Source organism: Heliangelus exortis, chromosome Z, assembly GCF_036169615.1.
Source record: "Heliangelus exortis chromosome Z, bHelExo1.hap1, whole genome shotgun sequence".
Classification (NCBI taxonomy): domain Eukaryota; kingdom Metazoa; phylum Chordata; class Aves; order Apodiformes; family Trochilidae; genus Heliangelus; species Heliangelus exortis.
The window spans coordinates 144,462-171,515 of record NC_092454.1 but is presented as its reverse complement, the minus strand read 5'-3'; the positions used below and the strand labels follow the sequence as shown (position 1 = coordinate 171,515).

General features: G+C 39.7%; 1 protein-coding gene across 13 annotated transcripts in view; it reads left to right on the top strand.

Annotated features, from left to right (window-relative positions):
• The window catches only part of LOC139790133 (zinc finger protein 532), a 34,843-nt gene that overhangs the window by 5,517 nt on the left and 2,272 nt on the right, over positions 1–27,054 (top strand). For 11 of the 13 annotated variants that reach the window (XM_071731543.1, XM_071731537.1, XM_071731544.1 and 8 more), the window contains 7 exons: positions 5,156–7,515; positions 13,740–13,921; positions 16,798–16,974; positions 19,405–19,567; positions 20,763–21,041; positions 25,828–25,940; positions 26,666–26,813. In XM_071731543.1, the coding sequence (XP_071587644.1) occupies positions 5,176–7,515; positions 13,740–13,921; positions 16,798–16,974; positions 19,405–19,567; positions 20,763–21,041; positions 25,828–25,940; positions 26,666–26,813 (3,402 nt within the window). In that variant the 5' untranslated portion in view covers positions 5,156–5,175. Of the gene's footprint in view, positions 1–5,155; positions 7,516–13,739; positions 13,922–16,797; positions 16,975–19,404; positions 19,568–20,762; positions 21,042–25,539; positions 25,637–25,827; positions 25,941–26,665; positions 26,814–27,054 lie in introns of those variants that run through there. The other 2 variants (XM_071731535.1, XM_071731547.1) reach the window with 2 other exon arrangements.

Here is a 27,054-nt window from a genome sequence, read left to right as displayed (position 1 = left end):
TTGGGAATATCAGAATTCTATTCATGATAGTTGTACATCCAGATTATTCACCTGTTATTATCCCAGCCCATTTTGCATATAGAAGTACAAAATTAAACCATTTCTATAATTAATTTTTAAGTAGAGTGCAAAAAGAATGGTATGGGGATTTACCTGCTTTTTATGAATTCATCTTCATCTTGGGAGAAATTTGGGGAGTTGCTAGGCCCAAGACCTTAACACGGTCTCTTGATAAATGTAGAAAGTTCTCCTTTGTCCAGCTGTAGAGAGAGATGGTTTGTTCAGCACCATGTGGCATGGGAAAGGAGACACCCTGCCCCTGAGCTGCAGTATCCCTGTTCTTTTTGTCAGCTAAAGTCTGACAATGTGAACTTTGAACCAGTCACATGTGGTTCTCTTTAAATTGTGCTGGAGGTAGTTCAGTGGTGGTGTGAGAGGAGGAAATGGACAGACTTTAGGAGATAAACCTTGTGTTTCCCTTCCTGTTACCTCCTACACAAAGAGAACTTGAGATACCCATTTGCAATAAAACCACGAAAGTTAAAAAATGGAGGAGGTAGACAACAAGATGTGTCTTCTAAAAAAAAAAAAAAAAAAAAACCACAAAAAAACCTCCGCCAAATGAAAATGTGCTTAACAAAACAAAGATTCACATGAACTGTCTTTACTTAATTACACCTATTGGAGGGGAAAAGGGCTTCTCTTTCAACAGATCAGATAAGAAGGTTCCATGATCAGGTGCAGGATATAGTAGAAAAGAAAGCAAAGACATTTACCTGCCCTTTTATAATCAGTTCTAGAGATGGACAGGTTTTGAAAACAGTGGTAATCTACTTACCAGCTTGGGCTCCTTTTGGGGACTCTTGTTGGCATGATGGGTCTTGGTAATCCGTAACTGCAAACCTCAGCTAAGTCATAAGCACAGGTAGCACTTCTCCATACCTCACATCAGAGGCTGACTAAGAGTCTCCTCTGCAGAGATTTTGTATTCTGAAGGCTCGGAATTGGAATCCCTGGGCAAACCAACTGGAAAAAGCTTTGCCAGTATTGACAACAAACAAGTCAACAAGAAGTCTTGAGCTTTCATCTGGCTGTAACTGCATCTGTGTCTGTTCTGTGTTCTGCCAACATCCTCATGGCCAAATTTTTGTTTACCTGGGAAAGGCAACGTGCATACACACGCACTGTATCTCCACACCACCTCTGTGCCAGGTTGTAGCAATAGGCTATGAACATCATGCAGCTGCCATCCCATCTCCTGGGGACTTTTTCCATGACTTCCATCTTCTGCCATCCCAAGCTGCCATGGCTTTCATTTCTGGTGTATTTACAACCAAACTGCACTTTTGTTCAAACCAACAAAATACACTCAGTAATTCATTGACTTTGCTGCTTTTTCTCCTTGTTTGCTTTCAGTATTTTCTAGTTCAAGCAACTTTTGCTGGCAGTGTGTGGACTAACAAGGTTTGGTATTCTAGAACTAGACAAATGAAAGTAGAATGATGGAGGAATGGGTTTCTTAAATAAATTTTTTATAATTTTGTAAATGTTTCAGTAGTTACTCTAAAACAATACCACTTCTGTGTGTTATACTGAGTATTGTATACTGAATATACTGAAGGAGTTGAGAAAGATTGGCATTCAAGGTTTTTTTCCTCCTGATGGCGTCCAGAGTTGTTTATACCATCTAATTTTACAGCTTACATGAAAGTAGATCAAAGTCAAATGTGAGCTGGTTCCATCTGCTGTGGAACGAGGCCGCAGTAAATCACAGCCATGAGCTGAGCTTTGCAGAGTTTGGCCCTGTCCTGGTTCCAAAGTGTTCTGCTTGATGACTCCAGGGATGTGTTTGGGATCAGCAGCGTGTGGGAGGGGTCTGATGAGCTTCCACAGCTTGTTCCAGTACCATGGTGCACTCTGACAATGCATCTGGATTGCATCCTAACTGGGTGGGCAGGCAAGTGACCCAGTGTTAGGTCTGAATGCTAATTAATGGGTTAAATCCTCTTCACAGTGAGGCTGGTTAAACACTGGAATCTGTGGCCTTGAGAGGTTTTGGGGTCTTCATCTTTGGAAATACTTAAAATGCGATACTTAAAAGGGCCCTGAGCAGAGAAGTTCAAGTTCCAGAGATCCCTTTCAATTTCAGTTGCTCTGGGATTCTGTGAAATGCTTGTTGGCTTGTTGCAACAATTTTGGGCAAGTGAACAGTAGATCTTGAAATTCTTCTAAAACTCACCAGCGAGGTTACTGCCCTGAAAAAAAAAAAGAAAAAGAAAAAGCTAAAATTTCAATATTTGAAATACTGAGCTAGTACTTACTCTCCAAGGGGGAAAGAAAATTGGTAGAATGTTTTCTTAGAAAACCAGAAGTGCAAATTCAGATTGTTCTTAGTCTTTGAGTCTCATGCACGGAGACAAATCAGATTTTCCTGGTTTGTTTGTTTGTTTTAAAGGCAGATAGGAACAGTGTAGCATGTTGAAATACTTAGTTTACTTGTTACAAGTTCCATCCACAAAAACTTTCTTACTTCACAAAGAGGCTTAGATAAGGACTGCTGTGAAATCAAAATGCCACCTATCATGAAAGCTGTATTTCTGGAAGAAGGAATCTGTCTGAGCTTTGCTACACTAGCAAGCCATGGGACCTTTGCTAAGTGAAAAGGAACCTGTATTTTATGGTAGGCAATGCTGATTGTGGTTACAGTGCCCTCTTGTATCCTAGTTGCCTGCAGTGTGTTTCAAACCACAACAAGCAGTGACTGGAGATGGGGTTCTCCTTTCCTGCAGAAGGTTTGGTAGTTGAATTAGCAAACTGTTTTTGCCCTCTTTTCAGGTACTTAGCTTTCAAAGTAAATAATCAGAAGGGTTAGTCATAATTACAAAGATATGTTGAATAAATGACAAACTGTTTATAATCTGTGTATTTGGCTGATGTTTGCCTGCTGTTAGGGTATATGTTACTGTAGGAAAAGATCAGTGTTACAAGGGGAGACATCTGAATACTTTGGATAGATAATAAATCTGAGAACTCAGTCTTTATATGAGTATCCCTGAAAATTAGGGCTGTTTATTGTATCATCTACCCATTGTTCTTCATAATATATGCTTTAAGTTGGCATTCCTCTGTTTTGAGGTGAATTTTAATTCTCTTACTTAGAAGCTAAAAATGAAAATAACCTAATTTCAAAGTTTTGACACCTTTGTGTGTCTCTTTGGAGACACTGAGCTTTGCTTAGCACTTTAAAAGCAGTTTTCGAAGAAATTCCAGTTCCTGGAAGATCCAAATTTCCGAAGGAAGCTCCTTTCCTGCTCTGAAGCATTTATGGGCATCATGATGGCTCAGAGGAGGGATAGACTAACAGCTTGTCTGGCAGCCAAGGTGTCAGTTGATTTTGATCTTGGATAAAAGGCCAAGATTTATCCTTTCAGGGAAGGAGTTACTGAAAGATTTTTAGAGAAACATACGGTAGAAGTTTGGCTTCAGAGTCCTGGAAGTTGTGGTGCAAACATAGGTTATATACTGACTCTTAAAATAGAATAGCGAGGAAAAGATGGATAAAATGTCCAGGTTACAACTTTGCTTAATTGTTCATCAAGCCTGGCCATGTCTTTTGTCCCTTCTTGTTTAACTTAGGTCTCTTGAAAAGTTTGAAAAATGGGAGGGCATTCCCGAGGGCAGCAGTAATTCTGGGTAGAAGAAACATAGGAGAAACCATTCCATCCCATGCTCTGGTAAAGCACAGGAGTTATTCCTTCTGCATACACTTGAAAGACAGTTGCAGCTTCATGTGCTGTGCTCTCTGTGGATAAATTTATAATCTTAGCTCTGCAGACCTCTGGATTCTTTTGAGATAATAGCCCATTTTGGAATTATCATAACCAAGTTTTTCAGAAAAGGACAAATGCACCTCCTCTGCTGCACTGTTTCTCTCTTAACCATACTGTGTGCGTGGGCCTTTACATAATTCATTGCTGTGGCTAGATGTTAATTAAACTCCAGCTTATGTAATTAGAGGACGTTTTAGACTGGGAAGACTTTCTACTTCTTCTTGAGTGTATATGATAACTGTAAAAAGAAACCTATGGACAGATGTACAATCAGAGTGCAAATAATTAGTGTCTGGAATAGTGGAAAATTTCAGTTAAGGCTTCACATGGCTTTACATGGATTGATGTGCTTTGGTCTCGGGAATCTTTTCCATGTAATTCTTATAAGAACTTTTGTCTGTAATTTTGATATTTATGTGTGCATGTATTTTTGTATTTCTTAGATACCTGCTTAGTAATAGTGGCCCTTTCACAGAATCTTTATACTCTGCAGGCAGGGGGCAGGCTAAAACCCAGGTCTGCAGAGTTGTGCCTGAGCATGGGAGTTTGGGGTTTGGGAAGGTGCCCACTGCCCCCATGTGCTGAATGCAGTGGGTCACCTGCTGATGCACTGCAAGGGAGCTGAGCTCTGCTGGTTACTTCTCTAGTCTCACCTCAGATATTTATGTTCACTTTATCCCAGTTACTAGTCTTAAATGCATGAGGGCTAGAAGCCTGGTTTTGAATAAAGAGATTTTTAAAATTTTTGATGAAACAAATACACAGCATTATGAAACATTTTTATATCTGGTAAGTATAGTTTACAACCACGTTGAGCATCTACCATGATAGGATCCTATATATTGTCTATTAAATAAGGGAGCTACAAAGTAGAGAGTAAATTCATCACTTGCACTGGTATACTCATATTTTCTAGAGAGTCACATGCTGAGTTCAGCTCTGCATAAGGACTTGGTGTACTGAGGAGTTAATTAGATGAAGTAACAAAACCATGAAGTGGACCATGTAAACAATTTTCAAAACTATTATATATTCATGTGACAGGATTGCATGGAATGTCTCTGTGTATTCCAGTATCCTTGGGAAATTTTCCTCAGTTGCCATTCTCAAGAGTCCATAATGACTTCCAGGTGACCAGTGTTGGTGAACAGAGGCTAGTGGCAAAAAAAAAAAGAGGATCTGGAAAATGTTGTCTCTCGAGGGAAAGAAAGCCCTTAAGAACTGGTGTTGGTTAGTTAGGTGCTTTGCATGGGGTATGTGAACATACACTTATTTTGTGTCAGGCTGTGCTTTACTGAGATTATGACTTTCTGCTTGTTTTACAGATTTGCTTACAATCAAATACATGACCATGGGGGATATGAAGACCCCAGATTTCGATGACCTTCTTGCAGCCTTTGACATACCAGACATGGTTGATCCAAAAGCAGCTATTGAATCTGGACATGATGACCATGAAAGCCACATAAAACAGAATGCTCACACGGATGAAGATTCTCATACCCCGTCATCCTCTGATGTCGGTGTGAGTGTCATTGTGAAAAATGTGCGTACTATTGATTCTTCTGAAGGAGTGGACAAGGATGGCCACCATTCCACAGGCAATGGCTTGCATAATGGCTTTCTGACATCATCAGCACTTGATGGTTACAGTAAAGATGAAGGGAAGTCCCTTAAAGATGATGGGTCAGCTTCTGAGACTGCACTGAAGGACTCAGCTTTCAACCAGTTTAGCCCAATATCGAGTGCTGAAGAATTTGATGATGATGAAAAAATTGAGGTGGATGACCCTCCAGATAAAGAGGAGATGCGTGCAAATTTCAGAGCAAATGTCTTGGCAGGATCTGTATCCCAGCAGGAGTATGACAAACTGAAGGCGCTTGGAGGGGAGAACCTGATTAAGTCTAGCATCCAAATTTCAAGTAGTATAGATAAAAATAGAGTTGCTAAACGAGAGACAGAGACAAACTCCATTAATTTAAGTGTCTATGAGCCTTTTAAAGTTAGAAAAAATGAGGACAAATTGCTAAAAGAGAATTCCGAGAAGCTTCTTGAAAACAGGGTACTTGATGGAAAACTGAGTGCTGAAAAAAGTGAAACAAATCTCGGCAGCATTTCACAGTCCAAAGCAAAGTCTTCAGCAAAGCTTTCTTCGTGCATTGCTGCAATCGCAGCGCTGAGTGCTAAAAAGGCAGCTACAGATATGAGTAAGGATTTACAGTCTAATTCAGGAGAATCTTCTCCATTACCAAAAGACATGAGTGAAAGTCCTCGGGCTATTGAAAAATCACCTGAAGCTCAGAGTCTCATTGATGGTGCTAAAAAGCCATCTGTTAAACCACCGGATAGTCCCAGAAGTGTATCAAGTGAAAACAGTAGCAAAGGGTCTCCATCTTCTCCTGCAGGGTCAACACCAGCAATTCCTAAAGTTCGCATAAAAACCATCAAGACTTCTTCAGGGGAGATCAAGAGAACTGTTACTAGAGTGTTGCCAGAAGTTGATTTGGACTCTGGTAAAAAGCCAGAGCAGACTGCTCCTATGGTGACTTCCATGACATCTCTCCTGTCCTCGCCAACTTCTGCTGCTGTTCTTTCTTCTCCACCTAGAGCTCCTCTCCAGTCCACAGTTGTCACCAATGCAGTTGCACCTGCAGAACTTGCACCAAAACAGGTCACTATCAAGCCCGTGGCTACTGCATTTCTCCCTGTTTCAGCAGTTAAAACAGCAGGTTCACAAGTGATTAATTTGAAGCTTGCTAACAACACGACAGTGAAAGCCACTGTCATATCTGCTGCCTCAGTGCAGAGTGCCAGCAGTGCCATCATCAAAGCTGCCAATGCCATACAGCAGCAGACTGTTGTGGTGCCAGCATCCAGCCTTGCCAGTGCTAAACTCGTGCCAAAGACAGTCCATCTCGCCAACCTTAACCTTCTGCCTCAAGGTGCTCAAACCACCTCTGAACTCCGCCAAGTGCTAACCAAACCTCAGCAACAAATCAAGCAGGCAATAATTTCTGCAGCAGCCTCACAGCCTTCCAAAAAAGTGTCTCGAGTGCAGGTGGTATCATCTCTGCAAAGTTCTGTCGTGGAAGCATTCAATAAGGTGCTGAGCAGTGTCAACCCTGTACCAGTTTACATACCAAACCTCAGTCCCCCTGCCAATGCCGGAATAACGTTGCCAACAAGAGGTTACAAGTGCTTGGAGTGTGGAGATTCATTTGCTCTGGAGAAGAGCCTGACCCAGCACTATGACCGGAGGAGCGTGAGGATTGAAGTGACGTGTAATCATTGCACAAAGAATTTAGTTTTCTACAATAAATGCAGCCTTCTTTCCCATGCTCGTGGGCACAAGGAAAAAGGAGTTGTCATGCAGTGTTCGCACCTGATTTTAAAACCAGTCCCAGCAGATCAAATGATAGCATCTCCTTCAAGCAATACTGCTGCCTCTATGCTTCAGAGCCCTGTGGGAGCTGGCACACATACTGTAACAAAGATACAGTCTGGCATAACTGGGACAGTCATATCAGCCCCAGCAAGCTCACCTGTCGTTCCAGCCATGCCCCTGGATGAAGATCCATCCAAACTCTGTAGACATAGCCTAAAGTGTCTGGAGTGCAATGAAGTTTTCCAAGATGAGACATCTCTTGCAACTCACTTCCAGCAGGCTGCAGACACAAGTGGACAAGTAGAGTATCATATGTTTACATTCCAATGTTTCATCTATATGGATATACATATAAAAGCATCTGTGGATATGTTTTTACTTTCATTTAGCTGTTAATTATCTGAATCTCCATGATTAAAAGTATAAACAAAACCCACAAAATATCTTGCAAGCACATATATAGTGAATGTCAGCATTTTTAAATAAGAGGTTTTTTTAGCTTTTTTAAACCCTGAAGTCTGAAATTTACACTGTACATGTCAAAATTTAGTTTTCTGTTAGTTTTCTTGCAGCTGAACATTTCAGTACTGAAATGAACGGTCTTTACTAAGAATTTTTAATCATTCTTTCTGTGCTTTGGAATTTGAGTATCCTGTGGAATCCACTTAATTGGCACCCTCATTAACAGCCCACCTATTAAATCTGAATCATAGTTTCAAGCAATTCATTCTTGATTTGTCTTCAGTCTTCATTATTTTTGCATAGCACCATAGGTGAGCTAGGCATCCCTCTGACCTGCAGGGACTCCAGGCAATGAATAAATGGCACACTGATTCTATTAGAAGGGTACACATGCTGTTTGCTTCAGGTCTTTCTCAAACAGAGGTGAAAAGTGGTGTTCACTAGCATGCATTTCTTGCTGTGTGACCATTTGCTTATTTGTGTTGGTTTTCCTTTCCTCTTAAAACTGCTGAAGAGTTAATCTTACAAACCATTTTAAAATTCTTTACTAATGTATGTGGCCTGATCTGAAAGAAACACATCATTCAATAAAAGATAATCTTAATCAGTGTGCGATGTATTTTATAATCCTGTAAGAGCTGAGATTGTTAATCAAATTATGTAGTTGGATTTCTTTTGGGGTGTGCCAATTAAAAGGGATTCTGGTGTGTTTCAAAGCATTCAGTTGAGTTTGGGTGTTACAGCTTCTTGATGTGTGGGAAGCTGAAAACCTGCAAACATGCTCAGACTGATCAAGACAGGAATGCCCCAGGAATATTCCTGGGAATTGCACAGCAACTGTACAGGTTGTTAGTCCTGCAGCTAAGAGAGGAAATGCAGTAGTCATGGAAGAGTAGACACGTTCCTGTCAGAATCTGCTAAACTTAAGACCTGTTTTGTGGCCATGAAGCAGCTATGCTGTGTCTACCACTACAGATAGTATTGTAAAGAGATTTGAACCTGGAAATAGTCTTGTCTATGTAGATGTGTGGCTCTACCTCAGCTCTTGCTTTACTAACTGGCTAGTGGACTTAGGCTGAATGTCCCTGGATTCACACAGAAATGCCATGTGAGATTCTGCTTGTAAGATACTGCAGGTGTGCCTACCTAAAACTTTTTGTCATAAAGAAGTTGGCAGAAAATATTCTTTCTGCAGTTTTGAACAGTATCTAATGGCTGACCGTGCATTTATTGTGCACCAGCTCTTGAGTTACTCCATACTCAGTCGTCGTTTCTTAGTTAACCCTGGTGCTCATTTGCGTTAGATTTATCTTTTTTTTTTCCATAATAGGTCCATTAGTTATCATTCGGTATTATAAAATCCAGTAGTCTTTGTGAAAACCCTCTTGTTCCTGGTTCTGTAAAATCAAGCCATAGGAAGGCACTAAGATAAAGGAAGTGGATGAGAGACAGGCAAATGTACTGAGAACAGGTTGGGAGGGTGAGGTAAGGATAAAATTAATTTCAAATAGAAAAAAAAATGCGAATACAAAAGAATTATGTACTATCTTTCTGTGGGGGCCTTTTTTGTACAGATAGGTGAACTAAACTGATGTGTAGAAACATCTTTTGCCCTTTCCTGCTACCTCTGTTTGGTCCTTTTGCCCTGTTGCTGCTGAGTTTGCTCTCTGTGCATGTCCTGTCAGATGCTGTTTACCCTGGTGATTTACATACAGGAAAGCAACCAAGATCTTCATAGAATGTCACAATGTAGCTGCAGCACTGCAGTTAGGTGGAAAGATAAGTACAGTTATGCAGGTAGTGCTGGTCAGGGAGGAAAGCTGATGAAGGTCCAGAAAACAGCATTGCCTTCCACCCGTCGCCATGTTTGTGTCATCTGTTGGAAACTTCCTCTATAAAGAGCTTTAATGCCTGCCTACTAGGGATGGACTTGCAGATTTTAATTTAGAAACAACAAATTAGCCTTCTTGATGCAAAGCACTGGAGGAATATACACTATTTTGATGTTACTCCATTTTAAAAGAAAGCTCTTAATAAATAGTTTTAAATATTTTGTTGAAATACCCCCTCTAAAAGTAGTATTTCTCTTAATCCTTTTCATATATCAAGCAGCAGTTTTAGTTTCTATGCTGGTTTTTATTTATGTTGTATTTTATGACATGTTGTAGCTATATTGAAATGCCCAGCATGGAAAAACTGAACAGTTCCTTTAGTGAGAGCAATACATCCTGCTTTCATTTTGTTACCTTTCTGTCCATTTTTTGTCCAAAGCATTGCTGCAGAGGTAGAGTTTGCTGAAGACTCTGTATAGGCATTCATTAATAAACATTTCAGTGCTTTTTTAATTATATGATACCCCTTGAAAAGCCTGGACAAGAAATAGAATCAGAGAATCACAGAATGTCTGGTTGGAACGGACCTCAAGGACCAACCCCTCTTATATAATTGTTTATGTGAAATGTCTTGGCACCCTGTTGAGCTGAGATTTAAAACTACAAAGAGGGGGAATCCACCACTTCCCCTGGGAGACCATTCCAGTGTCTGACTGTTCTCAATGTAGATACTCTGTCTTCTGTTTTCATTCTTGCTTGGCACTGGCTTTTTGTTGTACACTACCATTGTTTTGGAGAGGGAAGGAGATAGAAAAGTTAGATGAAATGTATATTATAACTTTAGAAGGAAGAGATAATAAAAATAAACATTTGGATTTTGCAAACAAATAATAGGAAAACTGTTATTTGTGGCTTACCATTCTTGGTAGTGCCCACCTAGTTGCTCTTGAAATGAAAATCATACAGTTTTATGTTTTCAATGAGTCTGAGCAGTGAGGAGCTGATACTACTTAAACTCTCATTATGACAGTAGAATGTTGCTTTTAAAATAATAGTAAAACAGCCCTAGCAATTAAATAGTGTTCCGTATAAAGTTGTTACCTTTCTGTAATAGTTTACTTTCATTAATATTCCTGTTAAAAGGAATAGGACCACTCACCAATGGGTTTCCTGGCTGAATGAAACCCTCATCCCCCTACTGGGGGGAAAAAACCGAAAACGTAGCAAACCTTGGCTCATTAATGTTAACGTTCATTCACTTACAGATATAACTTGATAGCTCCCATGGAAACTACATAGCTCATTTCCCTTCATACTCATACCTCTTGTGTATCTTTATTTTCCATCTCCACCATATTTGTCCTAACCTTTTTTTTTTTCCTGAAACTTTGGCTTTAAACACAGGCAGGTGATGATTTTCACAAGCTGTTTTATTTTGGTATGGGTTGGAATGAGAGAACAGGAAATTCATGCTACCTTAAGCCCAAAATAAAAATAAAATGGTAAGCAAACATGCTGAATTTCAGAATTTCACAGTAGATTCTTCTTATTCTACTGGAATGGGTTACAATTAAACATTAAGCATCGTGGCTTCCTCTGGTGCTGCAAAGGAAAGGCTTGGGAAGGATTCTGGGAAACCTGGGGATTCTGTTCTGTTTTGCTGTTTTCTGATGAGATCAAATAATGCCCCAGATTTCCCAGTATTTTATTGCTGCTTATTAGCAACACATAGAGGGCAGAAGATAGGTTTTAGGAATGGTACTGAAGCCAAGTGAGTATGGCAAGCAGGTTTTAAGTCGAGTTGTGGTTAGTCAGGATTTTGCCTCTGAGCCTGAGCTGAAGAGAAGGCTGACACCCCACACAGCTCTGGTCACTGCTGGAGGCCTGAGTCAGCTGTCCAGCCAGCGATGGTGTTCAGTTGAGGACAAATATTTGGCATTTCATAGAGGGTACTGATAGATGTCTGAGTGCAATTTCAGACTTGCTGTGTCACAAAGGTCTCCCCTGGGTGAGAGTCTGAAACCCCTGCAGGTAGTTAACCTCTGGCAAAGCCTTCTGCAGGGGCAGTACATGTGTCCCTCCTGCCTGATGAGCTTGCAGCCTGGCAGTTGTGCTGAGTAATGGTAGATTTTCTTTGCTTAACTTCCTCTATTTTAATAATGCTTTGCATTTTGCCATCTTGCTGTTGTCAGGACATTTGAGAACTGTTTGTGTGGAGACTGCATTCAGACCTATCAGGCCACCACGTTCACAAAGCAAACATTGGAAGTGAACCATATGAAAACACACTTCTTGCTTCTGTGTGTGTGACTACAAGATATTTCATGTTAGCATTTCTACTTAAAACTATTGTTTTTTAAAAAGAGAAACAAAGTATTTGCATGAACCCTCAAAAAGAAAAAAAAAAGTAATTTAGATTAAGCTATTTTGTAAAAATAATAAAAATGGAGTGTACAGATTGTCATATAAAAATATACTTTTTTTTCTTATCAGTAATATTGTAAAAATTCTAAGGCAGTTAAGTTACTTTGGACCTTTGTAGTAAACAGTGTTTTATTAAGGAAAAAAAGACAACCTTTTTTTGCAGTGACCATAAAAGTTTTTTCCTTCCATCTTTGGAGGAGTTAGTGTCTCTCTCCTGTTGATTAAACGAGAACAGACTATTTTTTTACTGGCATAATTGCCAGTGCTAGTAAGTCAGACTCCTGTGAAGGCTATTTCTAACACTGTACTAGTCCTTCTACAGTGGTGGCTTTGATTCTGCTATTATGTGATCTGGAGCTTACTGTTTTCAGAAGGTATTTAAAAGACACTCACCTGAGCTGGAAGAAGGGGGTTACTTTTTGTGAAGCACCTGTGTTTTAGTAAGAAAGTTTTGCTGTGAGGAAGGGGCTTATTCCTTAATTATTTTTTCTGGGATTTCTTCACACATAGGTTAGTAAAAAATGTACAGTGCGGCTCTGGAGATCTTACTTTGTTCTATGTTCTTGCAGAATGTACACATCACTACATTTGCAAGACTCTCATTCCTAAAAACACACAGATCTCGTATTAAAAAATAGCCAGGTCATGAAGAAGTTATCAGTCCCTGGGGAGATTTGTAAATTTCAAGTCATAGGAAATAATAATAATAGCAATAGCTTGAAAAGCTTTTCAAAGCAAAGTCTGAAGAAGTGAACATAAAGTACTGCAAGGTCTTGTACCTGATGGTCTTGAAACCATCAGTGTTTCTGCTGAAGTCAGAGAAGCAGATTCCATGGTTGAAGTTAAACAGAAGCTTAGCCCCAGTCAGCCTTCTGCTTGGGGAATTTAGAGATGTATTATTGGAAATGAAACATTTTCTGGAATGCTTTTACAGGTTTGGCTCTTTGTGCCCTCCAGTGATAGAAAGCAACTGTGAGCAAAATTAAGCCTGTTTACTGCTGGGTTGCATCATTTGCATTTCACCCCAGGAATGGCACACAGCACCCAAAGAGTTTCAGTGTTTCATACTTGGCATATGGTCAGCATATAGTCAAGCATATAGATTTATTTTTTTCAGAATTATTTTTGTTTAACACAATATGAGGAAAGAATTAACTTAGGAAGTTACTGCTAGATATTACAGGTCGCCCTGCAAAGAAAAGCTTTCTAAATATTTTGTACATCTCTAGTTTTTACTCAAATGCACAGTATCTTGATATAATCCTGATACATTCTATCCTCAGAAATAGAATTTGAAATCATCTGTGCACTTTCTGACGGGTAATGTTCCATTTTTTTTGGTATAATAGATATTGCCATAAGAATACATCAGGAGGCAAGGATCAAAGAAAATTAAGGTAGTATAATTGCAGGGTTTGGGTTTTTTCTTCACATGGTGCACCAAGTTAAAACCATAAAGCTTGGTTCTTAGGTTGTAGTTAGGCCACTTGCACCATTAAGGAAATACTGTGAGGCACCTGAGTAAAATATATAAAAACCAACCTGTGTGTCCCATGGTCAGTGGTGTATGAGGAAGAGCTTTGTTGTACCAGGATGGCTCGGAATGCCAGTATGTCTGGTTGCCAGTATCTGCCAGCTCTGCCTACAAGAGCTATAAGCAGGGCCTGCATGTAATGCTTGCCTACTTTTGGTTCACATCAGTCGTAGCATTTAAGCTTTTATATGATATATTACAGTGTTTGACACAAGACGTTATGTATAGCTGAACCAAACCTTTTGTTTCATCTATTTTGGTTTATCGTTTAGAAGACATGCAATATCTGCCAGATGCTGCTTCCTAACCAGTGCAGTTTTGCATCACACCAGAGAATTCATCAGCATAAATCTCCATACACGTGTCCTGAATGTGGAGCAATCTGCAGATCTGTCCACTTCCAGACTCATGTCACTAAGAACTGCCTGCATTATACCCGAAGAGTTGGTTTTCGGTCAGTATAATGATTACTTTTGTTGTCAATTTATGTGTAATTTATGCTTTTAAGAGTAATTTTCCATTTTCATAAGCATTGTTTGTAGACTACAGCTTCATGGGTTTAAGGTTGTCATGGCAACAGTGCTATTAGTACTACAAATTTTTTAATAAATACCACATTAGGATTCTGCTTTGTTTTGGGCATCTACTTTTGTGTGTTATTACATGAGAATATTGGCTACTCTCACCCAGCCCCTAAAATGTCAGATTCAGGACTTCACAGTTTACAAGATCTGGAGAATTAGGATGTATTTTCTTTACTTCAGGTTCTTAAAAAAACCTTTTGAGCTTTTTCAAAACATTGAATTCTAGATTGTTCTCTCTAGTAAAACAGTAATTTTTGGTATTTACTGCCAGAATGTATTATTGGGATGCTGATGGGTCTACTGCACCTATCCTGTTGCTCTCTTTCCTGTGGAAGGTCAGGATTCCTCAGTGTTGCATCACTTGAAAGCTACGTTCCTCAATCAAATAGCCTGGTCTTTTGGTTCTTTTTTGTCACTCTTAAGTTTCCCTTTTATTCTTATGTTACCCTGTAATGGCAGCTTATGAGAAACAGGAATTGGAGGCACTTGATGGAAGTGTGAAGCTTTGAAAAACGTGAAAAATCATTTTATCTTAGAATTTTACTTGCATTGAACAGTAGGCAGCACAGCCAGAGATCAGAAGAGGAACCTGTACAGCTGAGCTTTGCCCAGCACTCCTGAAACATTTCCACTTCATCCTGCCTGGCGGGAGAAGGGTGATTTAAAGTCTTACCAGTAGGCAGCTTCTTCCCCCTAATGTGCCACAAGTTCATTTGCTAGGATGTGAAACCTTCCACTAAGGGAAGAGAGCTTTTTTACAGCATCAAACCACCTGCTGTGGCAGTCAGTGTTCAGGCTGAATTCATGGCCTGACACAGCTCTCAGCTTGTTACTTTGGGTTCTGCTCTTTGATTCTTTTATCCCAAGCAGTGGTCTGTCTCATCCTACATGTCTTTCATCTGCTGCCTCCACTCTCCTGTCTAGTCTGTCTTGAATTTGTGCTCAGAATCATCTTCAGGGACTCCTGGGCTGCACCAGTAACACCAGAAGGATTATAAATGTTTCACTGTGAATCTAAACTTTTCAAGGTGTCTTGTAAACATGTTTTACTAGACAGAATTTCTGTATGTGGTGAGAGTTAATCAGAAATATCCAGGCAAAGAAAAGAAGTATCTGGGAAAATCAGCCTCCTTAGCATCTCCTTATCACCATGGTGCATTCACCTGAGGAGCAGCAGAACCTGTCTTGCCTTTCCAAAGAAACTCTGGAGGAATTCAGTTTGATTCAGTAATTCAGGCTAGATGTCTGAAATAAATCAACCTGAAGTTTAATTGCATCCTTCCAAGATGAAAATATGAAAGCTTTAGAGCAGGCCAAGAATGAAGGCTTGGTCCCTAAGGACTATTTTAATGTACAATGGTGGGTGCTGAGGGTCATCTATTACGTTGCATCACTAGAGAGTAAAGTCAAAAAGGGTGGGGAAGGGAGGCAACAGATGCAACCCAACTGTGGTGAGGTGACACCTGAAGTGACACTGTAGGTCTGTTAAAGAGGATCAGGCTTTGTTAGTGCTGTGAAAAAATGTTCATCTCTGTATAAGTAGAGAAGATCTTAATGGATCAAAAAAAGACACAGACTCTTTACTTTAGGAAATGCATTGGTATGCAGAGACTAGATGAGGATAAACTTGATTAATAATATCAAGAATGTAAATTAAGTGCTCAGAGAAAAAAGGATGACATTTCATAAAATTCAAAGGTAAAATCCCATTTAAAAGGAAAATGGGACTCTTGAATGCAGTGTATAACTATTTCCTGCTTTATTGCTCTTATCAGGGCATTTTAAAAGTATCAAAAATGATTTTATGTTTATATGACAACAAGGATACTACCATGATAGATGCCAAAATTAAAATTTTGGAAGGGGAGAGGCCTTCTATGTTGAGATTGTAAAACTCTTACTGCAAAATACTAGTCAGTAAGAAATTTGTTCGTTTGACAGTTTAGTTAGTAATTGCTTGTTGAAGTATGTTCTTGGACTTAGATGTAGCATGTGGTAGTGGAGATGTATGGCACTAAAAGAGACCATTGTATATAGAGATTCTTATGTGCTAATACTAACTTTTTAATAATTTCATTTTAAAATAGATGCGGAAAATTCACAAATTTTCAACACAGCAGAAGTATGTTTCTGAAAAATATTTCTGGAATTCCAATCTGGTAGACTGATCTGATTGTAGAGATTTGATTTAGTTGTCCTCATTTTAAATTATTACTCTTTGTAAATTCAAGTACTGATTTGATGACCTGTCCAAACAAATTGTTACCAGTATGTCTCCACTGAATCTAAACAAGGGAACTGGTGGGAATGTTTTCTTAACTGGTTTTCCATTTTGGTGGTAGTTTCCAAATTGCTGTGTCATAGCTTGTACAATCCACTGCATGCAATAAAAATACATTTTGTAAAATCTCTACAAATTTGCAGAGGATTTAAGCATTCTTTTGACAATCAATAGAATATTCCTTTGTTGACCCTTCTACCTATTTTGTTGTAATGACATAAACACATGTTCTGCCCTTCTGTCTCTTAGATGTTCAAATTAAATTTGGGAAAATTCTTTTTTTCTTACTTTCTGGTATGCAACTCTCTACTGATCTTGATTCTTACTGGGCTGTTGAAATTGACAGAATAATATGTATATATCTATGTTTATCTCTTCCACTTGCTTGAAAATAAGTGTTGATTCCATTTCTTTCAGTACTGCTTTGGGCTGGGCTGAACTGACTCTTCTCTGCTCTCTTTGCAGCTGTGTGCACTGCAATGTTGTGTACTCTGACGTGGCAGCACTCAAGTCCCATATTCAAGGTTCTCACTGTGAAGTCTTTTACAAGTGTCCTATCTGTCCCATGGCATTCAAATCTGCTCCCAGCACGCACTCCCACGCCTACACACAGCACCCGGGTATCAAGATAGGCGAACCAAAGTAAGCAGAATTCCTCTCCTACTGCACTTGCCTGCCTTTCATTGACTTGTGGAACTGCATTCTGTCCTGTGCTTACAGCCTGAGAGTCACCTGCTGTACAGCCAACAGTTGTTTACCCTGTTGGTGACCTGTAGCTTGATGTAACATTTTAAATGAGGTTTTAACTGGTGATTTATTTGGCAAAGGTTAAATTTCTGTGAACGTAGCAACAGCAGTTCTTCAAACCTTGCACACTACAGGGTAGTAATACAGTAACTACAAAAACTATTTGGGCAGGCAGAGAGTGTGTTGCCTGTGCTTATTTTGTAATCTGTTTAGCTCATGGCCAGCACTGACCATTGGGGAAAGACATTCAGATGGGACCAGTCTGCTGCTGCTGGTTGACTGTATCGTGTCACCCAGTGCCTGTAGTGCATGCAGCTGGTATCATAGGTTTGGAAAGTTTAACAAATCCATGACTGAAAAGGAGGAATGTAATGCAGTTGTGTGGCACTACAGGTGTGACCACAGAATCTCAGTTAGATTCTTGTTCTTCTGAAGTAAAAATTTTGGGACAAATTTAAAGAAGGGTACAGCAGCCTTCTGTGCTTGGAAATGCAAAGCTTTTGATTGTCATGGTGTGTGTAGAAGGCATCTGACCTTCAGAGGTGGGTCTCAGCCCTCCCTCTGGGCATGGCCAAGCGAGGTGCCTGGTTCTTGCAGGCAGGGCAGAGGAGAAGGCCCAGGTCCTGGGGGCCGGGGAGGTCGGGTGAGCTGTCTCCTGCCAGGGGCTGGGGCCAGCCCAGGGGGCTCTGTGGGGGCTAACCCCCCTGGTTAGGGGAACAGGACACAGTGGGTATGTGGCTGCCTGCCCCGGGCACTCCCTGGCACCACGTGATGTGCAATTGCATTACACGTGGCTATGTGGAACAGAGACTGTATGAAAAATGAAGTTTATGTGCAGTGATTTTCCAAAGGATGGAATCAGATTATCTTAATGTAGGGAAATGGATGGTTGTCATGTCTTTTGGCTCTGTGAAGCTCTCTCCTGTAGAGTACCAAAGATGGTACATGGGTTTTATGGAAAAACAGCTTATATGTGGTTTTCTTTTGTTTCAGTAAAGAGTGTAACTTCATAGGGACAGTGCTAAGATGCTGAGACTTCAAGGCTATTCCTATCTTTTTGGATAGTAGATATTCCTATCTATATCTTTCCTTTCATTCACTTTCCAACTTAAAAAAAAGTGTGATATTTCTGAAAGAATATAATTATTTAGAATTTATAAATGTATATATTAAAGTATAGCAGTAGCAAACAGTAGCAGTTTGAATGGCTAATCATGTGGCTCACCTTTAGTTGCCAGGGAAATCATTATTGATGCAATCAAACATACAGATAAGCAAAGTATCAAGTAAATAATTTCCTAGAATGCAATTTCAACTATACTTTTCACTGTAAAATCATTTGAATCAGAGATTTATCTTTCTGGTTTCCCTGGTTTTTTGTCTTTTGGACAGACACTTGACAAGGATCTTCTAAAAATACAGCTATTTTCAAGTTGTTAAATAACTTTCTTAGGATTTTGTAATACAGAATTTTGGCTATCATACTAATTTTCAGGGACTATGCTTTTAGTGTCCAGTACTTACCTGGTTCTTTGTTAATTGGTATATCTACTTGTAAAGCACTTTTGAAATTATATTAATAGATGCATTGCTTTACTAGTTGCACAGCTACTAAAACATAAATAGCTTTTGTTACAATTGTATTGGAATATTGCCTATCAGATTGGGAGATTTAGGTGGCTAACTGCAAGAGCTGCATACACTCTGAGATGGGTAGTTGTGGTTTCAGTGGTGTCTATATTCCTTCCACAAACAGGTTTTTAAAGGCTTATAAGTTCCAAACAGGGAAATACCATCACTTAGCTCCAGAGCATTAACAAAGTCTAGGCTTGGCATTCAGGAGGTTCGAAGCCATGTACATTGCCAAAAGTAAATTTACCTTGAAGTATATTACCAGTTAGGATCAAACAGTCTCTCCCTTGAAACATATTGCCTTTGCAACCCAAAACAGGTCTGTTGTCCTTCAGCCATAATGTGAGTTCAGAAACTGAAGACATTTAACTTTCAGAATATCCCAAGCAGATGTTGGTGTTACCTATGTAACTGTTGTTTTCTGGCTTCTTGTTTGCACTTTTTAATTATTTTCCTTTCCTTTTTTTTATTTGTTTGTTTGTTTGTTTGTTTGTTTCTTCTTCCTACTGTTCCCATATTTTGAAATTGGAGGATTTTTTGAATTTGCGTAATTTTAACTTTTTTCAAGCAGTGTGAAATGGTTGCTTAAGCATGCCAGATCTTAACTTCTTCTGAGAAAAAAAGTTAACATTATGATTCTTGCAAATAGATCATCAACATGACTGACATTGTTTATTGTACTTCTGTTTTTAGAATAATATATAAATGCTCTATGTGTGACACTGTGTTTACTCTACAACCTTTGCTCTATCGCCACTTTGATCAGCACATTGAAAACCAGAAGGTGTCTGTTTTCAAGTGTCCAGACTGTTCTCTTCTATATGCACAGAAACAGCTTATGATGGATCATATCAAGGTGTGTAGGCATCTGTCTTCTCTTGTTTTGTTTGTAGATAATATTTTTCATTAAATATATGCTGTGAGAAAGTACTGTAAAAAGGCACAGAATAACCAGAAATCTGCTCAGAGAGAGTGATGTTAATAATTCCAAAAGAGCAATCTGGGAATAATGTTCTCAGATGTTAAAATGTTATATTTGGTATGGTCTGCAGTCTATGTGTGATGTAATGACTGATTCAGTTTTTCTATAGGAATGTTGATCTTGATGTATAAGAAATATCTCAGTGCATCGTGTGGAGCAGGTGATTGTAGCAGAATCAAGAATGTATCGAATGGGGTTTTTTTGTTTCTGTGATTACCTGTAGGAAAAATAATTATGTATGCAATGGCTTGTCTTGTGGTTGTGGAAGAGACCTTGGCAATGGGAACCACGTTCAGCAGTACATTAAGTCTAGGCTCAGCAGTGATCTTTGTTGGCCCAGATCCCTGCTGACCCATTCCTATTGGGTCCATTGCACGTGTGAAACTCAGACACACAGCTGAAGCCCAGGTCTTCCTGAATGAGTTATTTTGTTGGTAGGCTGAGGTATCACACCAGCATGTGGCACTGGCTAAGGAAACTGGAGAAGGAGAAGGTGGAAGAGTTCCTCCCTTCTTACTGCTTGTTTACTGAAAGGCTAGCAATGAATCAGTGAGGAAGCATCACTACTGAATTGCTGCAGGGAGCTGGAGGACAGCCTGTTAGACACCTCTTACCTATCCCCTGGTCATGGGGATGACAAAATCAGCCCTGCACACCTTTGCTTCTAAGGACTGTTAGTAATGCAGCCCTAAGTTAAGGGTCCTCATAACCTGGCCATGGAGTAAGATGGGGCTTAACTCAGCCTCAACATAAACTCTTAATGTATCCTAAACAATATAGTTGCCTGATCTCTCCAGAGCTGCCTTTCCTTGTCTTATTTACCAGTGTGCCAAGTCAAAATTTGCAAGTAAAAAACTTTCTTTCTTGCAAGGCTCTAGTCACCTAGTTTGAAATGAGGATGCTTAGCTAGTGATGCTAGGTAAGTAAAGCAAGGAATTAAACTTAACGTGAAGTAGTTCTTGAGCCCTTTTCTCCTCCCTACTTTTGACTCAGAGGGTTGTTGAATTTTGTCAAACAACTGTACATGTCTATGCTAGTTTTGTACTTTTTTCTCTCTCTTTTATTTCAGTCTATGCATGGAACTTTGAAAAGTGTTGAGGGGCCACCAAACCTGGGGATAAATCTGCCTCTCAGTACTAAACCCACCACTCAGAACTCAGCCAGCCACAACAAAGAGGACACAAAATGTATCAATGGAACAGAAAAACTGGAGAAGAAATCTCCTTCTCCCATAAAGAAAGCAGAAGCTAAAAAAGTGGCTAATCCTGGCTGGACATGCTGGGAGTGTGACAGGCTCTTCACCCAGAGAGATGTTTACATCTCTCACATGCGGAAAGAACATGGAAAGGTAAATGGGTAATATTCAATTACAAAATAAATTAATTAAGCGTGAAATCTGAAAGCATTTTTTCCCAAATTCAGTTGTGGTTTTGTAATTAATTCCCTCATTGTTCTTCTCTGGTCTTGTATCTATTTTATCTTCCCCTCTTTGACTGCTTAGTTTTTGTCATTTTCTACATAGTTCTACTGAGAAAATCCACATGCTACTTATTTGTAGGCTTGTTCATCCAGTGCCAAAATTTCTTCAAGATGGGAAGAGTGAAAGATGTTCCAGTATTTCATCCAAGTCACCTAATCTGATCCAGATTCTTACTTTGTTCCTTTGTGCCTTCTCATCTCCTTCTCTCTCTTGAAGATTTGTCAGCTGTTGCTCTGGGAGTGGAGTCTTGTTTTATTGGCCCAGTGAGTGCCAAGCAGCAGTTCAGTGTAAAGGCAGGCTCACTCCAAGGTCAAGCCATTGCTCTGTCGTACACTGTAGGTTCAGCCAACAAGTCAGCTGAGATGAACGAGTTGAATTTTGTATTTAAAGCAGCCTGGCTTGAAATAGCTTCCTTAAAATGGATTGGAAGGGAAATAGAGGAATGGTGTGTTTCCAAGTCAGCAGAGGGACAGCTTGATGTCATTGCTGCATCCTGTAGCTCTTCCAATTAAATGGCAGTGCAAAGGTGGGGTCCTGGGGTGGACCCTCGCTGCTGCCTTTGGGACAGACTGTCACAGGCTGCAGCCCACTGCTGGCACACTGCCTCCTGCCCTTCCCCAGGTGCTGGTGGATATGGATGGGTTTGTTCCTCAGTTGGGAAGCAAGGAATTAAACTCATGTTTTGTGCTGTGCTGCACAAAAAGAGTAGAATGGGAAGGGACAGCGGACTTATTTTGACTAAGTGGAGAAGAGCCATCCCAAGTGAAAGTCTGTCCTCTTCAGGATGCTAATGTGCTGTAATAAATGACAGCACATAGCCAGAGGCTGCTGTGTCCCATCAGATGACAGTGCTTATCTATAAAGCCATTGTGCAAATTATTTTATTCTGCTTATAAACATTTTTTTTGAAAAGCTGAAAATGCCAGACTATCTCTAATTTTCTCATGGCAACTTCAAGCAAATAGCACCCAGGCCTGACTGACAGGAGACTATTACCATGTTTTCTCTTTGCTGACAGGAACTCCCACACTGTTCCTTCAGCCTTCCTGCTGTAGAGTCCTGTAACTACATTGCCAGTCAGTCTCCCTTGGAACAAAACACACCAAACCAAAGGAATATGATTCAAGAACTACATTTTCTTTTACCTGGTTCTCCTTTTACAGCTTGGAAAGTAGACGAATATCTGAGATCATGTGGTCTCCATTTCATTTCTCCATTTGATTTGCTTTAGAAGATCATTTTTGCATCTGTCCATAGAAGTCACTGAGGAAATGCTAATCGTTCCAGAACTCTTGAAAATTTCAGTTATTGTTAGCTTTCAAAATTACTATATTCAAAAACTAAACTTAGATGGGCACATTTTGCTGTAGAGAGACTATAAATGAGCGCAAGATAATTAAGTATGAGAAATGGGTCTAGTAAATAATGGAATTAAATTACAGTCTGTTTTTCTTAAGAATTATAGGTGTGGTTTAAATGGTCTAAATTTATCTGTGGAAAACATCTTTTAAAAACTAATTAAGCAATTAATGAGCTATTTACAAGATCCATTGTCATGTAAGGTATTTGAAGATTATCAGTTCAAACTTCTGCTTTTGCAGGGTCAGAGTGAAAGTCTGGAGCTGTAATTCTTGTTATCTGATCCCAGTCTGTATTATTCAGAGATGTTCATAGGAGGGGCATTGACAGCTATCTCCTTTTTGGACAGACTCTTCAGCTTCCAGACAGACTCACATTTTCTGCATCCTCTTCTTAAACTGTGGATGGAAAGCCAGCTGTAGGGTAGGCAGATTTGTAGCCACCTTGCTGTGACTGTGCCTGATCTGAAGGTGCTATTTTTAAAAAAAATAAATGTTGTTAGTCCAGACAAAAGCTGGTTCTAACAGTTCTCTGCAACTCCTGGCTTGAAACTGGATTGTGTACGTCTGTACTTGGCCAGGGAGACAGATGCTGAGCTTCCTAGGACCAGTGTGTAAGTGGGTTTCTACAAAAGAACAGATGTTTTCTAAGCAGGAATTGCTTCACTAATTCTGGCTTGCTGTGCATCTAGTTGAACATCCTCTTTCCTCCTGTAGAGACAAGATCCTATACAACACATCCTCCTGCACTTAATTACACAACCAATTTTTCAGTTCTTTTGTTTTTGGCTGCTACTGCAGAAAATAATATATCCAAAATCTTATTTGGGTATTAATCTGGAGTCCTCTCTGTGAATTTAGGAATGTGGTGTCTGGAATGGTTGCTCAGGTAGTGCCACTGGTGCTCTGAGAGGGACTAAGTGCTGCTGAGCTCATTCCTGCAGCTTTTCTCACAGTGGCCTTGGCAAAGGCAGATGGGCTGCCTGGGTTGAGCTTACGTGTCTGTACAGCTTGGTGCAGGGCTGCTCCCTGACAGAAGCCCTCATCAGACTTCACATTCTGTCTTATTTTATAAATTTTTTCCAGAGCATTGCCATCATAAGCATGCTCCAAAGCTGTGCTGCAGAACACACTGATTAAAGTGTTAGCATTAATGAGTATGCACTGGAGGTACACACTGTAAGGTTGTCACCTTTAACAATTTAAGAGCAAAATATGTTGATTTTCTTTAATTTTTTTTTAATTGGCCTTTAAACATGAAAAGGAAGTTCAGAGTGAACAGTACTGCACCTCTCACAGCATTATGTTGACTAGCCCCAGTAAAATTACCATATCATGTTTTCTAATGGGCTGCTTCACATTTGCATGAATGACCTTTCAGAACTGCTTTTCATTCCTTCCTCCACTTTCCATGTGATTTTGGTCTTGTTAGCAAAGGGTCTCTCATCTCTCTGCAACAGCTCTTCCTCCTTTAGCCATTCCAGACACCACTTTTTCCTGTGTACAACCCTTCTACCATTCACTCCAGACTTGGAAAAGGATAATTTTCAGTGATGACATCACTTCTGCAGACCTCCACTGGCTTTGTCTGTAGCTGTTCTGAGCAATGTAGCCATTGGGGAGAATCCGGACATCAACAGAGATGATTCACATCACAGCACTGAGAGCACAAATATGAGAAGGATGTTTCTTAGTTCCTTTAGCATTTCTGTGTGGCTTAAACTTGTTAATATTTTGGATTGGGAATTCTTTTTCTTTTTTTTTTTTTTTTTTATTGTTACTTTTGATTAATACTAGGCCCCAGAGAATGACTCATGTCATAATAAATTGTCCATGTGGATTATTGTGCATCTCTTTACATCCCTTTATATTATTGTGTGAAGATTATCTTTGCTATTGAATGGTTTGAAACAGATTTAGAGACAAATCTTGGATGGATTCTCCAGAAGAGTCAGAAAGGGTCCAAATTCAAATGTTTATTAATTTCTATCACTCAGTGGCCTCAGTTGGAAAAGTAGAATAAAATTGTGTTATTTGGCTTTTTTTCCGTTTCCTAAAATACAGCAAAGTTATTAACCCCATGAAAGAAAACTATGACAGCTCATAGAGCAGGAAAAAGCAATCCAAGGAATGTTATTTTCTTTTTAGATACTTGACTGATTGTATGAAACTGTCTGTTCTTCACTCGTTCCTGACTAGCAGACGTGACCTTTCCCTCAGACTGGAACACTTGAAATCTGGTTCCATGCTTTCGGATTTCTTCTGGGAGGTTTCATTAAAGTCAATTTCTTGTTCAAATCCAGGAGACCTTGATTCTATCAGGAATCATTGCTCTGAATGAGAAGTGTAGGATCCTGATCCTGACTGTGATTTTTGCAGAGTAAACTGGAAAAGTAATCTGGAAAGATCTCCAATTAGATGTGTTTGCTCACTGAATTTTACTTCTAAGCTGCTGGTTTGAATTCCTTTTTACTGCCAAACTAGCAAAAATTACAGATACAAGCTTGAACAATCTAGTTGCCTGTGAAAGGAAGTAGGAAGTCTGATTGGGAATGTTTCCATTTCCTTACTGCAGCTGCTCCATTGATAAGATGTTGAGTGAGCTGAATCCTAAGACTGATGGAATTTAGGGAACAGGACAATGTCAGTCATTCTTAGGGCTTTTATAGTCTGCAGATACTTGAATTCCTTTGGCCATGTTCAGCTGCAATGACACAGGTAGAGACTACTCCATCCTTTTCATCTTCCTTCCTTCCTTCACTTAACAAACTGTGACATAAACCCACAGAACTCTCCGAACAGATGTTCTTCAGGTTGGTTCCAGACTATACCTCTCATTTCTGCATCACTTTTCTCAGCCCTCTTGGTGTGTCAGTGTCTGTGCTGTTTTGCTGTGGTCTGTATGATGAGCTCCTCAGTCAGCCACTGCAGACATAGGTTGGTGGTGGGAAGGGAAAGGTCACTTCACAGTGAGAGCAAGTCTCATGGCACTGCCTTTACTTCTCCAGACACAACCCACCCATCTTCCCTGCTCCTTTGTTGGAAGCAGTTCTCTTCCCCCACAGTCTGGCACTGCTTTACACTGGTGATGAGTCTGTGTTCATGTCACTCCTGTGGCCACACTGCCTGGGGAGAGGTCTGGCTCCTGTGCTGCTGCAGTGCTGCTGCAGGGTGGTATGTGTATGTAGTTGCAGGTACAGTACCAGGCACTGGTGAGTGATGCTTCTTTCCTATTGGCACATGCACTTCTTTTACTGATCTTTTTAAATTAATGTGGTTTTCCTATTTTTTTAAAGCAAATGAAGAAACATCCATGTCGACAGTGTGACAAATCTTTCAGTTCATCCCATAGTTTATGTCGTCACAACCGTATCAAGCACAAAGGCATCAGAAAGGTTTATACGTGCTCGTAAGTTGTACTTTTATTTACTTAGAGTATAAACCAACAAAAATGTTGTTCATTGAGTTTTTCTTGATTGCATAAAAGCAATCAAGTGTCCCAGAGTACAGTATGTTTCAACATTGGAAATATCAGGAGAAAGACACTCCCAAAGCACATGAGGGGTTTAGAAGTAATGCAGCTGGTTCTGTGTGGGAGGACAAAATGCAGATTCTGAAGGACAAGTTGGTTCTGTTTGAGGCTGGAGAGGGAGCTGAGAAGGAATTACTAGTTCTAAGGAGATAAAAGTGTTTGGATTTGAAAGCAGAACTGAGTATCATTTGGAGCTAATGTTCATTATACAAGGAATTGCTTTCCCTGCAAAGTTAAATTAAGGAGAATTTGGGGGTCTAATAGAATGTACGCTTTGGTGATGTTAGCAGAGGCACAAAAAACAAATCCAGTGCTCCCAGATTATATTTAGATTCACACTTTTTTACAATTTTGAATATTATCTTTAGAGGACTTCTCATTTGCTCTGAATATAAATTGCTTGAGCACTTCTAATTTTATATTGTAATTATGCTCTTATTTATAACACCTGTGCAATTGATTGGGAAAACATTGTCGCTGCCTTCAGGAAATTGCACTCTACTCTGGAATTACTTTCTAGTCCTCTTTATATTCTTCAGAGTACTATGAGTTGTGTTAGCATGCCATTTGAATCTGTGCATGTCCTCTTTGTGTTTGTGTAGGCACTGCCCAGACTCCAGACGTACTTTCACCAAGCGGTTGATGTTAGAAAAACATATTCAATTGATGCATGGCATTAAAGACCCTGATGTGAAAGAAATGACTGAAGCAACCAATATGGAAGAAAGGGAAGTAAAGGAGGACACAAAGGTAATCGCTTAGAAGATTCATTCACTGAGAGTGAATATTTGTGGGTGTACAGGCAGGATCTTTAAATAGATGAAGGTATTTTGACCCCATAAATGTTTGATCTTCTGTGAAGCAGAGGCAAAAAAATGTCTCAGAGGTTCCAGCAACAAATTCAGTCATATTTGAACTAGGAGATGTTTCTGGAAAGACTTTGTGTTTGGTTTGATCACTGAATGATGGAGAACGTTTGTTTTAAGAGCAC